At 43.7% G+C, this 18,195-nt stretch overlaps 1 protein-coding gene across 2 annotated transcripts; it reads left to right on the forward strand.

The window, feature by feature from the left end:
* The first annotated feature begins 1,725 nt into the window (after positions 1-1,725).
* LOC113065922 (stonustoxin subunit alpha-like) lies at positions 1,726-17,437 on the forward strand. Of its 2 annotated transcripts, none has more exons than XM_026237461.1 (7): positions 1,726-1,881; positions 2,000-2,114; positions 2,240-2,297; positions 6,593-6,685; positions 6,808-8,523; positions 8,729-8,826; positions 16,977-17,437. In XM_026237461.1, the coding sequence occupies exons 1-7, from the start codon at positions 1,799-1,801 to the stop codon at positions 17,313-17,315; spliced, it is 2,502 nt and encodes an 833-aa protein (XP_026093246.1). In that variant the 5' UTR covers positions 1,726-1,798; the 3' UTR covers positions 17,316-17,437. The 2 variants fall into 2 exon arrangements, with proteins under 2 accessions (XP_026093246.1, XP_026093251.1); XM_026237466.1 differs by having other exon boundaries at positions 2,246-2,297.
* The last annotated feature ends 758 nt before the right edge of the window (positions 17,438-18,195 follow it).

Here is an 18,195-nt window from a genome sequence, read left to right on the forward strand (position 1 = left end):
TTAATCTTTCGAAGCAAAGTAAACCACAATTTCTTTTGAATAATATAACACATAACACATAATTCATATAATATAAATAATTCTATACACCTTTTAAATGTGTCAAATCTAAAATATGGTTTAATACCATGTAGCTTAGAGAAAATATAAGCACAGACTCGGGCACAGGCTTGACATTTATCCTGCTTGAATTTCGTTCTAAGAAATACACATAACTTCATAAGTACCAAACTTTCAGCTGTGAATATTAAATATATTAAATATTTAAACTACAGTGATTTTATTTCATTTTCCGTGACTGAAGCAGTCAAATGTAACACATCAGGAGGCAAAACTGACGTCTATTTGCGAAAATGTGCTTTGATGCGCTTGTTTGATAACTTGTGGTTACAGCACCACTCAGCGGCCAAAAGCTGCAAATGCACTTTACACTCGCCGAGGCGGTAAACGTGCGGCGGTAAAAAGGGCCTTTAGACTGTCCACTTACTGTAATGTATGCCCATCTTACAGCCAGATTTAAATGATCTTTACTTAAAATGTGCTGGCAAGCAATCAAGGACTGCTCGGTATACAAAATGATCAAGCAACATAAAGAGTTTCCAATGCCTGTTTCTCTTTTAATCAAATACTTACCATGTGCCAATTCCCAAAGCTTTAAAACCACTACTTCAAACCTTGTGGCTCCCAAGAGAGGGATATATCCCATGAAAGCTGCTGACTGAGACAACAGGCAAATCTTCTTTACATCTACCTCATCAGCAGACAGAAGAGGTCTGAGTGTGAGATCAAAGATGATCCTTTTCTCCTTATCACAGATGTCTTTCCTATAGTCTGGTTGAATGACCGATAGTCTGCTGTGTGCATTGTGGAATGGATGGATAGATCTGTGGCTTCATCAGGAGAGCACTCAATAGGGGAGCCTGATGTCCCAATGCCCACAGACCTTCCCGGCAGTCCACTGCAATGTGTATCCTAAAGACTGCAGTCCAAACAAATCTGGGTTATTCAACTCTTGCCCTCAAGGTCCAAAGACTTGCAGAGTTTATCTTCAAAGTTAATCAATCCTTTTCAGCTTAGTAATGCAGACAACATGTTTGGTTAGATGAAAAAATCAACATTAGGCAGATAATACACAAAACATTAACAGAAAAAGCTATCTTTTGTCACAGAGTAGTTTCTGTGGATGCACCATATATGAGAATGTAAAATGAATGTCCTGAAGCGTGATATCATGAGTATGTATGTAATATATGTATAGTGTGGTTCTGCTACACATATATTTATTCACTTTTGCATGGAGATTTAAACTTACAACACTGACATACTGACAGCATCAAAAATTTACATCAATCATGCATAAAGTGTTTAACAGACATACAAATGTTTTTAAATCATTATTTGATCTCTGAATATTGGATTAATGGAATTAATTGTATTGTATTTATGATAAGTGATTAGATATGATTTCTTGCATATTTGTATTATTTAACTAGTTTCAAGGCATTACAAGACTAATAAAATTGTTGTAATTTATCAATTACTAATGCTGTAATCCAAAAACCAAATCCTTAGATCCCATATAATTACTTTATTTGAGGAACAGGCCAAAATTCAAGTCTTCTTTCACTTACTTTCTCCATCTTCAGTAGCCACCGTAACTGATCAGTAGATTTGTGTGATAGCCACTTTAATTCTATTCTGTACTTCACACAAAACTTGTATACCATGAGAGAGCACTTTGAGGTCAGAGAGGCAGAGCTTGGCTCACGTAGCCATTCCCACTCCACCTCAACTTTTCATGAGCCATTTGTTCAGTAGCTGGAATATAACAGACATCAGGTTTCAGACATCATCTCTTTATATAAAGGACAGAAACTCCAGGTAAATTTTAAAACAGTATTAAAGGACAGTATACTTATTATAGGATAGACTATTTCCACATATAAGTGGATTATTCAGGATACTGAGTAACCTTCCCATTTAACTTCTATTCAAACAGGTCCCTTCTTGACCATTCTAAGATGGCAGGACTTTTGATGTACCTCAAGCAGCCAATTTGCATCTGCTTCTGCACATATCTGTGGCTGGCAACTTTAGCATTGGTGAATGCTGAGGTAAGTGCACTCCATCACACATAACACAGAAAGTATAATCTTAAATATTTTATGAAATTAAGGATAATAATCTGAAGTTTTTAGAAAATTATTTTTTTAACCAGTTTTTTCTTATTCCTGATGAGGTTCAGACTTTAAATGGCACAGAAACACTTCGTGGCTTTGGGCCCATAGAAAACACAGGTAAGGCAAGATGGTGAATGGTGTTACAAAATGTGAATATTCTATTTAAAGTGTTACTCCACCTCAAAATAACAATTGTATCATTAATCACTTACCCTCAAGTAATTTCAAACCATTAAAAGCTCAATCTGTCTTCGGAACACAATTTAAGATATTTTGGATGAAAACCTGGAGGCTTGATACTGTCCCATAGACTGCCAAGGAAATAATAGTGTCAAGGTCAATAAAAGTTATGAAAAGTCTTCTTCAGATTACTCCATCATCAGACATGCAATCTGGGTTATATGAAGCAAAGGGAACACTTTTTGTAAGCGAATAAAACAAAAATAACAACTTCCTTTAAATAATTCCTTTGTCTACGGTCTCCTCCGTGTCACTCCATATCATCGGAGAAGTGTCTGTCTGCAGACTGCAAGATAGGGGCATAACTTGATGCAAGAGGCGTAACTTGAAGTTGTCCAAATCACACAGAAACATGCGAGATGTCAAAACGAGTTTTTGTCGGGCTGCGTTCGAAACCGCATACCCTTTAATTAGGCACTTAATTTCAATAAGTACTAACTTAACGAGCAGTAAAAGAGTACGTACTCTACAGCTTGAATGAGTATGTATGTATGAAGTATGAATGCGATTTGGATCATGTGACCTACAAAGTTAAAACAAGTGCAAAAACTTAAAATATATGAGCAATTTATGTGCAAAATCCTCATTACAGAATGTTTTTTTGTTGTTGGTGTATAGTATCTCATACTTTGATGGACACATGACATTTTTATTTACCATTTTATGGCATTATGATTGTTCATTGTTAGATACAACCGTCTTAACCTGATCTTTTATCTAATTATAAGTTTGGCAATAACACTAAAAAAGAGGGTCAGGTGCACTAACAGCTCACAGCATCAGTAACTCAACAGTATAGTTTCTCTCAGCGACTCCAGTGTCTGCACAAAGGAAACATCAATCAGCTGCTCAAAGATCTCACCTTTGGAGAACACTTTATTTTATACTCTAATAATGTAAGTATTTATATTCAAAATTAACATTACCCCATAATAAATTGCATTTTTTGCCCACCCCAACACTTAATCATAACCATAAATGCCAACCAATAATTATATACATTTTTTTTTCTTAAAATGACATTTTAGTAAAACGTTAATGTACTTTTTGTCGTGACATAGCTATACATGAATATAAACTAGTTTAAACAAATGCAGTCAATGTGAATAAATCAATTTTCAGCCAAGCAATTAATACATGAATGGATAAAATATTTACCGTATTTTTCGGACTATAAGTCGCATCAGTCCAAAAATATGTCATGATGAGGAAAAAAACATATGTAAGTTGCACTCAACTATAAGTCGCATTTATGTAGAACCAAGAACCAAGAGAAAATATTACTGTCTACAGCCGCGAGAGGGCGCTCTATGTCTTCAGTTTAGACTACAGGAGAACTGAGCAGCATTTCTGGCAGCATAGAGTGCCCTCTCGGTAATGTTTTCTTATGGTTCATGTCAAATTAATTTTGATAAATAAGTCGCACCTGACTATAAGTCACAGGACCAGCCAAACTATGAAAAAAAGTGTGACTTATAGTCCGAAAAATATGGTATATTTTATTTACTGACAACAAGAAACATGTCTAAATGATTAAAAGAATGTTTAAAGTTAGCATCACGATAAATACATATACAAGACAAACAACACATGAAACAAAGCTTCATTCAAACTCTCCATGAGTACCGCTACCTGTAAAACATTTACACAAAGTTTACAAGTACATGCATTGATTTATTACTTTTGTAGTGGGCTAAACCGGTGAACTGGTTCAAAACCATCAGTGTGTCCTTGAGCAAGGCTCTTTTCTCCAGGTTGATCAGAGGATTGTAGGCCCCTGTAATAAGAGTACTGTCAATAACTTCAGATAAAAGCTCCATCACATTTTTACCCAAATCATAAATAAACTACAACTTAATATTTAAAATGTTTCATTTAGTTTCGTACTGTACTTAACATGTGCTTTGATGGCAGCTTTACTTCATCAGATACTCAGCACTAGATAAACACCAGTGTATTTCATCTGTCATCATTTATCTGTGATATACTCACTGATCTATAATATAGAACTGGATTGCTTATGACGTCATGAAAGTGAAGCCGCCGCGTCGCCATATTGGTAATCCCTAGTTTGCGTAAACGTTCCATTGATTTAATAGCAAGTTAAGCTTTTGATTTCATTATAGAGCAATATTAACAACATAATTGTACTATTCATTATAACATATTAAAATCCATTTCTGATACTAGTACATTCACATTTAATAATTCCTGAATAATTATGTTAATAAAATTAGGTATATTTTGTGTTGGATCGTTACCTTTGTCGTCAGTGCGCAGCAGACACACCCTGCTGAACGATTTAAATATATCACTTATACTGCCCCAAAAGACCGTAAACACTGCAGATAACATCTGAAGTAAAGATGAATTTACATACACGTAACATAATGACGAATCCCATTTGACTGATTTGTTTCAAATCTAGTTATTTTAGGACAGCGGTTTGAATGTGACTCAATGGTGCTCTCTGCTGGTAGGGATTAGTAAAACGGCGGATCGAACACTTCCGGTGGCTTCACTGTCTGTTGGCAGTTTAGAACACGATGAGTGATCCAGTCATATATATATATATATATATATATATATATAGATAGATAGATCAGTGTATATACTTCATCTACATGTTGAGTTAGTTACTGATGTAACTCACTTTTATCCAACACAAATGTTCCTTAAATTACCAATACTGCAAATGGACAAATAAAAAAGATAACTTATGTTTAGTTACTTTACATAGATTTGTTTGTTTACAAGACTTACACTCATCTAAAGCAGTGTTGACAAAAGTGAATTCTACACAATAGCACACACACATCACTCAGACACCTGTTTCGGGTCTGTTAGATGTGCTCATCTACAATACTTATCAAACATTATCCAGTCAGATGATAAATAGACATTTAGAAAGCAGTATACATGGTTTATGTAAATCCACTTTTTTTTTTAGTCGTGTACTTAATGGCGCTCCCGTTATTTATGCATTATAAAACCTGTTTAAAGCACAATCACAAATATGCTATATTATTTAGGTCACAGACAGGATTTAGATTAAACCAGCATTAGGCCATAGTTAAATTAGTCTTGACTAGACTCGTCTGTGAAACGGGGAGATACACAATCCACCCAATACGCCTTTTGCTTATATGTTGCTGACTTTACACCTTAGTTTTAATAGATTATTAAATCCAAAAAAGATACTACTTTATGAAAATGACTTATACACTTTAATTTAAACAATTATTTCAGGAATAAATATATTCTCACCAATGTAACTCACAGCAAGCTGTCATATTCGTCTTCTTTCCAGTTTAACGACGGTTGGAATCCAGTTTATTGGTGCAAGGGAAATGAACCAATAGAAAACATTACCATCTACAGCCACGTGAGTGCGCTCTATGCTGCTCAGTGCTCCTGTAGTCTATAATGAAGACAGACCGGCTGGAGACGGTAATGTTTTCTCTTGGTTCTTGGTTCTAAATAAATGCAACTTATAGTCCAGTGCAACTTATATATGTTTTTTTCCTCATCATGACGTATTTTTGGACTGATGCAACTTATACTCAGGTGCGACTTATAGTCCGAAAAATACGGTACATGGATTAATATGCAAATGGTCAGTATTTTCAGATATTATGCCTATAATTAAATTTATATTTGAAAATTCCTTTAATAAAACAACATCCATTTTTGTTATTTGTTACCTGTCCTTTATTTTGACAATTTTTTCAGAAAAAACACATTTGTCTGTAAACTAATTAAGGCATTGGTGCATTTTTAGTAAAAGTTAAGCACTGTAAAATTTTGTTCCCATTATTTAGGCCTAATTAGCCTGACATCAGAGGGTCAGTTAGAATTTTTTGAAGCATTGAAAATACATTTTGGTCCAAAAATAGCAAAAACTACGACTTTATTCAGCATTGTCTTCTCTTCCGGGTCTGTTTTTAGTGCATTCAAAACACTGCAGTTTAGTGATATCCGGTTCGTGAACGAATCACTCGATGTAACCGGATCTTCTTGAACCAGTTCACCAAATCGAACTGAATCGTTTGAAACAGTTTTTGTCTTCAGTAAGCATTAATCTACAAATTACATAAGCTGTTAACTTTTTTAATGTGGCTGACACTCCCACTGAGTTAAAACAATTTAACTCATTTTTCTCTTTACTACAGCTATGACATCACAGGCCATTGAACTGGCAGCCCTAGGAAGACCTCTGTTTCCTGGTATGCTGTATGACTGCCGCAAGGATTCCTTCATTCCAGGTGGTATAATAAAGTTTATATCTTTCTTCTTCACCAGATGTTGAATCCAGTAAACCTTCTGTAGCAACAATTTATAACCTGCATCACCCTCCTCATACTGTGAAAACCACTTCTCATTTCAGGTGTTACTCTGTGGGACAAGAAATCATTGAGTGAAGATTTGGACATCCGTCCGCAGCGCCAAACAGATTTGAAGTTCAGTAGCTCTGACTCTCTCTCTAGTAAATCCAATTTACTGGATGTAAGTGCTTCATTGAAGGTCAGCTATTTGGGGGGATTGGTGGAGGTGGGAGGATCTGCCAAGTACCTGCGTGACACCAAATCCTCAAACCAGCAGGCCAGAGTAACAATGCATTACAGTGAAACCACAAGATTCGAACAGCTCACAATGACCCAGCTTGGCCAGATCACTTACCCTCAGGTGTTTGACCAAAAAACTGCTACTCATGTGGTTACAGCGGTACTGTATGGAGCTCAGGCCTTCATGGTGTTTGATCAGAAGATTTCAGAAGGTAAATGCAAGGACGAAATTGAGAGAGAACTGAATGTCATGGTCAAGAAGATCCCTGGATTTTCCATTGATGGAGAAGCAGCTTTACAAATGACAGATGCTGAAAAGAAAACAGCTGAGAAAATTGCCTGCACATTTCATGGTGATTTCTATCTTCAGCAGAACCCCACCACATACATGGAGGCGCTGGAGTTGTACAAGAAGCTGCCCACTCTGCTGAGGGACAATCCACAGAATGTGGTTCCAATCAAAGTCTGGCTCTATCCTCTTCATCTTTTGGATTCAAAAGCAGCTCAGTTGAAGAGAGATATATCCACAAGTGCACTTTCCAAAACTGTAGAAATAATGGAGAGGCTGGATGAGGCAGAGAGGACATGCAACGATCTGTTCAGAGTTTCATTGGTAAATGTTTTCAGTGACATCAAAGTGAAGCTGCGCTCATTTCAAGGCTCATTCAACATTTACAAGGCACAGCTAGTGAAAGCAGTGGGCAGAGTCTTGCCTGCTATTCGAGGAGGTAGTATGACAGAAAACACATTAAATGACATCCTGAAAATTCACAGGAGCTCCCCTTTTAATGCAGACAAGTTAGACCTGTGGTTAAATGATGCAAATACTGAACTTCATCTCTTGAGTTCTTCCATCAAGACGTTGAAGGAGATCACAATTGTAGACTCAGACCATATCAACTCTATCCTCATTAATCCTGATATTGATGTTGTGGTATGCTTGACCTTCACCTCTCTGCAATACGAAGACCCTTATCTTTCAGCCCTGGAGAAGTTTCTTGAATCTGACACATTTACAGAGCAAGATAAGAAAAACACAGTTTCTGTACCATTTGTCAGAAAGTGGTTCGATGATCCCGATGTCATCACAAAGATGAAAGAGGACATATCTCGCTTCAGAAGTTTTTCAGAGGCCAATAAAGATGAAAAGAGAATACACTTCATTATTTCTGCAATCTCTGATTCCTCCAGTCCAGGCTCCTCTATCTTTTTGTATGAAAAAGGGAAACTGACTGACACGAAATTCCAGCTTGTTTCCAAGCCGCCTCCACCAATACTGAAGGATGTCATCTCCCAAGGTGTGTCCCTGAAACTGCAGAAGTCCCCGACTGGTGAAACAGTGCAGTACAGAGTAGAGTACAAGGAGGTAACAGCAGGTTCTAGCGAGGAGGAACAGTGGCTTGCTGTAGACACAGCTGATGAAGACTTTACTCTGACCGGATTGTTGTTTGAAAAGCCTTACACAATCCGGTACAGGATAGTGGATCAAGTGGGAGTGAGTGAAGCCAGTGATGCTGTCAGCTGTAGACCTTCTCATGGTAACTGTCATCTACACTTTTTTTCTACATTCACACAGTCATGTTTGGATTGACAATTTTTATTTTAAAAAACAGGTGAAACTCAATTACTTTTAGGATTCACTGAAATTTCGAATGCAGTTGTTACTCCTTTATCAACCAAACTGATGTTGAACAACTGTATTCTCTCTGAGCATCATTGTTTTCTTCATATTTCATTTCTCAGATCTACCTCAGATTGTGGGTGGGGATGGTGGTTTTGCATCCAGCTTTGTGACTCCTTCCATTAGCACCATTAAGAAGATCAGAATTTACTATCAAGAGGTGGGTTATAAAAAAACTGTTCTTAAATAAAAGTAGTGGCATACTAGTAAGCAAGATCTTGATGATGGTGAAGTCAATAAGCATATAGTAGATAAGGGAAATTTGCTCCCTTTTTTGTGTACATTTAAAAGATGTTACAGTCTGGCTATACTTTTAAAATAAATTAAAATGCTATATGTTTGTCAGAAGATCAACCTACAGTATATCATTACAATTAATTTTTAGCTTAATGTCGAAGTACCATGGGAATAGAACAGAATTGCAGTGAAATATTTTACAAATAAGAGGCAGATTCAAATTCCTCTTTAGATTCAAATTCAGCATTGAATAGGTTCATTATGAAACAAGTTGAATTCAGCTGAAAAGCAGCTCAGTTAATAGAGAAATCCAACCTTCATCAGGTGAGAGAAATAAAGAAAAAAATGTTCAGGATGTTTTGCCAACTGTTTAATCAACACTATGAAAAGAATTCAGTACAGACTGATAACGCTATTTAATTTCTTTATATCTCCTACTTGTTAGACATGTAGAAATGGCATTATTGGGTTTATGTGTCGAGATTGTTTTAAATTCACCTTAGTGAAAAGTTATATTTTTTTGAAGCCCAAAAAATGTTAAGAGTGAAAGCTTTCTATTACGCGGTAATGTTGAATGGCTAAATGTTTAAAATAACAAAAAAAAAAATGTAAATAATTAAGTTCATAAGAGAATTGAGTAACATAATTAGTGTCAGTGATACTGCCCTTCATTCATAAAAAGATGCCGTTAACATTACTAGTAACGTTAACGTCTCGGTTACGTACGTAACCCTCGTTCCCTGATGGAGGGAACGGAGACGTTATGTCGACCGACAAATGGGGTCTCACTTGGGAGGCCAATCATCTCTGATTTTAAGAGAAAACGCCAATGAAATTGGCAAGTGGATTAACACACCTGAGCCACTCCCCGTGCCAGCGGGTATAAATAGGGCGACAGGTGCATCCACTCATTAGGTTTTACGCTGAGGAGCCGAGAACGTGTCCCGGCAACAGCGAATGGTTCAAGGTTGTGGCATGGGGACATAACGTCTCCGTTCCCTCCATCAGGGAACGAGGGTTACGTACGTAACCGAGACGTTCCCTATCTGTCGGTCACTACGAGTTATGTCGACCGACAAATGGGGTCCTATGGAAAACGCCATAACCTGAACCTCGTCACAACCCTGAGGCGCTGCAATTGTTGACAAGCCTTGGCGTGCTACAAAAGCTACGCTTAAGGTCGTAACCTTCCCAAAGCCCCAGCGCAAATTCACTGACCTTGGTACCGAAGGGGCCAAAGGGTGAGTACATCGCTGCTGGAGAAGGCCATGCTGCTGTTCCGCCCACATAAAGTAAATGGAAGGGATTTCAACCTTCAGTGAAAGATTGCTTCAAATCTTCCCTATTTGTTCTTTCAGCTGGCAAGACAATGGGGAAGCGAGCCTTTAGGAAAGGTCGCTACGGAGACCACATCCTACCCGTAGGGAGGTGACATGTGGATATACCGATATGGACTGACCCAGGGGGCAGTACTACATATGGAAAGGGTCTCTGAGGCAGGTCCTACCTTGGAGTAGGGATGGAACGGCTGCCAGAAGAGACTGACAGAGCGATCTGTCAAGGGAAGACACGGGTTTGCCAAGAGGGAAACCTTACCGTGGAAGAATACACATATGGGATTACCCGTAGGGAACCCAGCCATATGGACACCTAGCCCAGTACAGGGGCTGACCGGCTCCGGGCATGCTAACGCCAGTACTGGGCCTGGCGACAGACTGCTCCGCCAAGTCTGACGCCGAGGGTGCTGGAGGATGCTCGACCAGGGTACGCCAACCGGGGAACTCTACTGGGAGAAGAAGGCGCTCACATCCCCGTGTTAGGGGGAATGGCGCAGCAAGCGAGACACCCAGCCAGCCCTTCCCGCCAATTACCTGTTACCCAACACACGGGAGGAAACTGGCTCTACACGGAGGTTGTAAAACCTCGCAAATGTGTTAGGTGTCGCCCAGCCCGCAGCTCGACAAATGTCTGCCAGAGAGGCGCCATGCGCCAACGCATAGGAGGAGGCCACACTCCGTGTGGAGTGGGCCCTCACCCCCAGGGGGCACGGCTCGCCTTGGGAATGGTAAGCCAAGGCGATGGCGTCCACTATCCAGTGGGCCAACCTCTGCTTAGAGACAGCCTTCCCCTTCTGCTGACCTCCAAAGCAGACCAGGAGCTGCTCAGAGCTTCTGAAGCTCTGGGTGCGGTCCACGTATATGCGAAGCGCTCTTACGGGACACAGCAACGACAAGGCTGGATCTGCCTCCTCCAGGGGCAGCGCTTGCAGGTTCACCACCTGGTCTCGGAAGGGAGTGGTGGGAACCTTGGGCACGTATCCAGGCCGGGGTCTCAGGACAACGTGAGAGTAGGCCGGCCCGAACACAAGGCACTCTTCACTTACCGAAAATGCTTGGAGGTCCCCGACCCTCTTGATGGAAGTGAGCGCGATCAGGAGCGCTGTCTTGAGAGACAGGAACTTCAGCTCAACCGAATCCAGCGGCTCAAAGGGACCCCTCTGAAGTCCCGCCAGGGCAATAGAGAGGTCCCAGGAGGGAATCAGGGGTGTCCTAGGAGGATGTAACCTTCTGGCACCCCTCAGGAACCTAACGATCAGGTCATGCCTCCCCAGGGACCGGCAGTCCACTGCATCGTGATGTGCTGCAATGGCAGCCACATACACCTTCAGGGTGGAGGGTGACAGCCCACGCTCCAGCCTACCTTGCAGGAAAGAAAGCACGACTCTGACCGGGCATCTCCGGGGGTCTTCCCGGTGAGAAGAACACCAATTCGTGAACAGACTCCACTTCAGAGCATAGGCCTGCCTCGTAGAAGGGGCTCTAGCCTGAGTGATAGTGTCTACCACCGCTGGGGGCAGATCACTTAGGTCTGCCGCGTCCCGTCTAGAAGCCACACATGGAGGTTCCAGAGATCTGGGCGCGGGTGCCAAATGGTGCCAGGCCCCTGAGAGAGAAGGTCTCTCCTCAGGGGGATGCGCCAGGGAGGGGCTGTCACGAGGAGCATGAGTTCCGAAAACCAGGTCCGGGTGGGCCAGTAAGGCGCAACCAACAGGACCTGTTCCTCGTCCTCCCTGACCTTGCACAGTGTCTGTGCGAGCAGGCTCACTGGGGGAACGCATACTTGCGTAAAGCCAGAGGCCAGCTGTGTGCCAGTGCATCTGTGCCCAGGGGGGCCTGGGACAGGGAATAGTACAGCTGGCAGTGGGAGGACTCGTGGGAAGCAAACAGGTCTACCTGGGCTTCCCCGAATCGACTCCAGATCAGCTGGACCGTCTGGGGATGGAGTCGCCATTCCCCGGGGAAAGTGAGCTGTCGTGAGAGCACGCTGGCTGCACGATTGAGCTCCCCCGGGATGTGGACAGCACGCAGCGACTTGAGCCACGTCTGACTCCAGAGGAGGAGATGACGGGCGAGTTGAGACATGCGACGTGATCGTAAACCGCCCTGTCGATTGATGTACGAAACAGCCGCAGTGTTGTCCGAGCGGACCAACACGTGCTTGTCCAGCACTAGCAGACGAAACCGTCGCAAAGCTAGATGCACTGCCAGCAACTCCAGGCAGTTGATGTGCCACAGCAGTCGAGGTCCTGTCCAGGACCCTGAAGCTGCCTGCCCGTTGCATGTCGCGCCCCAGCCCGAGTTGGAGGCATCTGTTGTGACAACAACGTGCCGGGACACTTGTTCTAAGGGCACGCCGGCCCGTAGAAAAGCAAGGTCCGACCAAGGACTGAATAGGCGGCGACACATCAGTGTGATGGTGACACGATGTGTACCGCGGCGCCATGCCCATCTCGGGACTCGGGAGTGTAACTAGTGCTGAAGTGGTCTCATATGAAGCAACCCGAGCGGCGTGACTGCGGCTGCGGATGCCATATGCCCCAGGAGCCTCTGAAAGTGTTTCAGCGGTACCACTATCCTGCCTCTGAAGGAACTCAGGCAGTTCAGCACTGAGTGGGCACGCTCGCTGGTGAGACGTGCCATCATACTCACCGAGTCTAACTCCATACCGAGATAAGAGATTCTCTGCACAGGGGAGAGCTTGCTCTTCTCCCGGTTGACCTGAAGCCCCAACTGACTGAGGTGCCGAAGCACGAAGTCCCTGTGATCGCACAACTCTTCTCGGGACCGGGCCATAATGAGCCAGTCGTCGAGATAGTTGAGGATCCTGATGCCCACTTCCCAAAGTGGGGCAAGGGCGCCCTCCGCGACCTTCATGAAGACACGGGGGGACAGGGAGAGCCCGAAGGGGAGGACCTTGTACTGCCATGCCTGACCCTCGGAAGCAAAGCGCAGGAACGGTCTGTGACGAGGGAGGATAGAGACATGAAAGTACGCGTCTTTCAGGTCGATCGCTGCAAACCAGTCCTGGGGCTGGACGCATTTGATAACGCGTTTCTGCGTCAACATCCTGAACGGGAGCTTGTGTAGGGCCCGATTCAAGACTCGCAGAACCAGGATAGGTCGAAGGCCACCGCTTTTCTTGGGCACGATGAAGTAAGGGCAGTAAAGCCCCGTCCTCATCTCGGCTGGAGGGACCGGCTCGATTGCATCCTTCGCCAGGAGGACAGCAATCTCCTCGCGCAAGACAGGGGCGTCCTGGACTGCCACCGAAGTCTCGAGCATGCCATTGAACTTGGGGGGGGTCGCCGGGCGAACTGAATCGCATAGCCGAGTCGAACCGTCCGGATGAGCCAGCGTGACGGGTTGGGCAGCGCAAGCCACGCTCCCAGATACCGTACAAGTGGCACCAAAGGGACAGTCGACATACCCGCAGTGGTGCAGCGATGGGGAGTCGTGCCGGAAGGCCCAGAAGGCACTGCGTCCTGGGTCATCGCAACCACACTCCCCGTGTTCCCGGAGGAACTGGCCAGAGACGCGTGGAGAGGCGTTGCGTCTCCGAACCGCGACCTCTTGGCCGCTGGCGAAGGGGGCGTCGTGGGTGAGAATGAGGAAGCTGTGCGTCGCTCATTGTCAGCCCACAAGCCTTGCAACTCGGAGGAAGGAGAAATTGCTCTTCCAATGAAAATGTGGGTGCCACTGGCCGTTCGACCAGCGGCGGAACAGAACCAGAAGATTCTCCACCCGGCCCTCCTCCGGGGGAGGGAGTGGCGCTCTCTCCGCCATCTCCTGAAGAGCAGTTCTCCGCATCTCCGAGTTGCCCGTGTCAGGGCTGCTTAGTCGACTTCCTCGAGGACTTTGCAGCCGGGAGTGACACGGGGGGCGCCGCTCTCCTGCGCGGGGCTCGACGCGCCGGCCTCGAAGAACTCTCAGCACGGGGCGGAGCTGGTGTGGAGGACGCAGGGGGGCGCCCTCGGCGACGAGCAGGCTGAGGCACTGCCTGCGACGGAATGGTGGCAACCAGAAGATCACGTCGTGGCAAGATGTGCTGTATGGCCTCAGTCTGCTGTTGTTCTGTCAGGAACTACTGGGCACAGCCCCTGACAGCGTCGCCACACAGGACAGCCTGGGACATGGGAGCATCGAGAAAATGCACTTTGTCAATGTCTCTCATACAGACCAGGCTGAACCTGAAACGGCACTACTGGACCACCAGAGTGGACATCGCTTACCCGAGGGACTGCGTTGTGACTTCCGTCACCCAGAAGGGGGAGGTCAGTCGCCATGCGCAGCTCCTGCATCAACCTCGGGTTGGACCTACCCTCGTGCATTTGTTAAAGCCTTGGCTTGTTGGGTTTGCAGGATAGCCATGGCATGCAAAGCAGAGACAGCTTGGCCCGCAGCACTGTAAGCCTTGGTAGCGAGCGCGGCCGACAGCTTACAGGCCTTGGGTGAGGGGCGCGGACTATCCCTCCCAGTGGCGGCGTTTTGCGGACACAAGTGCACCGCAATCGCACTCTCCTGCTGGGGAATGTCAACACACCCCTAGCTGCCTCGCCATCGAGGGTAGTGAGGACGGAGGAACGAAATGAGCTGCTTCCGGCCGTAAAAGGGGCCATCCACGACTACATCACTTCCCCATGCACATCCGGGAAGAAAGGAACCAGAGTAAAACGCGGTTGTGAGTCGCGCTCCACACCGAGAACCAATCAAACAGCCATGAGCACACAGGGCTGGCGGTGCATTCACCTCCATCCTGATGCTCACAGCTGCCCGGGCAAGCACGGCTGTCGACTCTGGGTCCAATTCGGCAGTGGCGACAACACCCTAGGGGGGCAGCCCCACCGAATCTTCATCCACAGAGGTCGATAACCCATCCCCCGATGCTGCAATCGACATCTGATCTCCGGCGGCAAACTGAATGACCCGCTGGGACTGCCATTAGACAGCCCAGCAAAATCACCCAGCAGCTGCACAGGACAAACACTGCGGAAGGGGTAAGAGGTCCGTGGGGCGTGGCCCGGCGGAGAAGCTCTCACGGTCACCTTCAAATCTCCCAGAGCACTAACCGGCGGTCCTCTGCTCGAGACAGAGAAACCAGAACGGGTAGTGACAGAGGGGTCTGCTCCCTTCCCTTTAAGAAAGGGGAGACGCGATCACAGCGTTGCCATGGTCACACACGCAGTGCGTGCATGAACCATCCACGAACGCGCCTTCAGCGTGCTGAATGCCCAGACACGGAAGAGAGCGAACGTGGCCGTTGTCAGAGAACAGGAAACGACCGCATCCAGAAGGACGCGGACGAAACGGCGTCTTGAAAAAGACGCGAATCGTCCGCGATTTGTTCTTTTAGGAAATCTGCTCTCTTAGTTGAAGCGCCCAGGGGAATCGCTGAAAGGGACACCGCTGTTTGCGCCGTACCGCCAACCAGAACAGCTTCCCGACACAGCAGATGAATGGCTTTGTGGAGTATAACGGCTTTCATACAACCACTCGGCTCCGAAGCAAAAATCTAATGAGTGGATGCACCTGTCGCCCTATTTATACCCGCTGGCACGGGGAGTGGCTCAGGTGTGTTAATCCACTTGCCAATTTCATTGGCGTTTTCTCTTAAAATCAGAGATGATTGGCCTCCCAAGTGAGACCCCATTTGTCGGTCGACATAACTCGTAGTGACCGACAGATAGGGAACTCTGTTTTTTTTTCGACTGATAGCACTAATTTAAATAATGACAGGAATGTCTCTTAGTGTAGTTAATACATTTTTTCCACAAGAATTGTAGAGTAAAAACTGCTCGCTTTTATATCTCTTAAAAGTACTGTTTTACCATGTCTCCTTTATCTATACACCTTTTACCTGTTTCTTTATAATTCTCAGGTAGGTAAGGAAAGTCGACCCTGGACAAAACTATTAGCATTTCAAAAATACTTACAACTTGCTCAGCAGACTTCCCTGTAGTCAGTTCTTGCTTACGGCTCTTAAATACTACTCTTGCAGACCATAACTTGTCAACAATAAAATATAACTTTTGTTAACTTTAATAAAACTTATATCAAAGTACAATAGTAAAGTTACAAAATCAAGGTATAATCAGCTGGTATCAGGCGTCGAGGGATACTGTGCTTGTTCAGTATCCGTCCGTCAAGTCGCTCTCAGTCTTTTATACCCAGACGGCGAACGCTGGTTCTTCTGATGTCATCACCTGGAGCGCTGCCAACTCCTCTGCCGAGGCTTTCAGTTGTTTACATCGCATTACTTTAGGCCTTTTCTTCTTCTTTTACCTCTGAACAGTCTGTGAAATACATCTTAACTACTATATTGTCCATTTATCATGAAAACTATTTCTAATACATAAGTGTTTCTACTCTAAATCAGTCACTACATACATTTCATGCAAGTAAGCAGTTTTCTTAATGTTAGTGAAGTTACGCAATACATTTTCCATATAGCATTAATCACAGGGTTACATCTTTGTACTTAAACAAAAGCATTATTACTACTTAGGTTACAGTACATCTGTTTATAGCAAATTAAGCATTAATCAAGACAGTACAATTGCAAAATCATCATATCCATTAACAGTACATATTTTCCAATAACAAGTTACAGAAGTAAATGTAGTAGTATGCAAAACAAGATGTGCGTCTGTGGTGTGGAGACAAACATAAAATTACAAATGTGATGAAGTAAGAACAAGAGAAACTAACATGTATTGTATTGTCTGTGCCACTGCAGATCGCCGGGGAGATTACCTGGTTCAAATCAATCCAGGTGACTTTCAGCGCCGGCCACATATTCACAATTGGTGACTATTTAAAATGGAAAGTAAAAGAATTTCTATTTGACAATGATGATAAAATTGTCAATGTGACATTGTGGCCAAATACGTATAGCGACAGATTCCGTGGGTTGGAATTTGTGGTTGAAAAAAGCAACGGTACAAGAACAACATTTTCCATCAAGTGTAAAGAAGTGGGCGACCCTGTGAGTGTTGATGTGAAGTCTGGAAAGTGTTATGGCATTACAGCGAGGTCCGGAAGTGAAATTGATTCTCTGGGCTTTTACTTTTTTTAGATGACTTAAACTACATATACTGTATATTGTTATTGACAGTATCCAACTATCAGATATTCTAAACATGTACTAAAGTGAATACATGTATCAGCTTCTATGAATAAAATCACAAGGTTTCAAAATCTGGTATTATTATCATCCTTAACTATACACACATTGTAGAGTTTACCAGTTACACACACACCCTACAAACTGAGGAATTGCCTTTCCCCTTCTTTTAAGGAGACAATATTACAATTTCTAGACACTAGATGGCACTCCGAAGCTATACACTCCATTTAACAAAGAAAAACACTAAGAAATGCATAAAAGTTTTTAACCATCCAAGTGAGGACATGTTATCGTGATTTTTTTGAGTCACTTTATATTTGAAGATTCGAACTTGAAGATCAATATAAAATATTGAAAATTGTTGATTGATAACCCAGCAAACATCTGTGGCACGTTGCAGTTCTACCATGGCAACATCGCGGTCTACGCTCCCACAACGTTGTGACAACGTAGAATTGTAAGGCGCCACTGGGCTGTAGCAATGTTATAGCGCAACTTTGAGCAACTGCGACGTGACGTTCTGACAGTGCGTGTTATATTTTGTGGTTATTTTTTAATCACTCGACATTAGAACACTATATAATACTTGTTTTATATACATATTTTGTTTATACATATTTATGGACAACAAATTAATCAATTATAATCAACACCTGCAGCAAACGTGCACTTTGAAGAGTAAAAATGACATGTCAAGGTTATATAATTCCACATTTATTGAACAAAATTGGGCTCCGTACATGGCTGACAGGTGAGCACAGTCAAAGGCCAAAAGATTGGTAACCAGAATGAGTCCATGAAAGATCAACAAATCCAGAGGAGAGATGCA

Source organism: Carassius auratus, chromosome 4 (genome assembly GCF_003368295.1).
Source record: "Carassius auratus strain Wakin chromosome 4, ASM336829v1, whole genome shotgun sequence".
Taxonomy (NCBI): domain Eukaryota; kingdom Metazoa; phylum Chordata; class Actinopteri; order Cypriniformes; family Cyprinidae; genus Carassius; species Carassius auratus.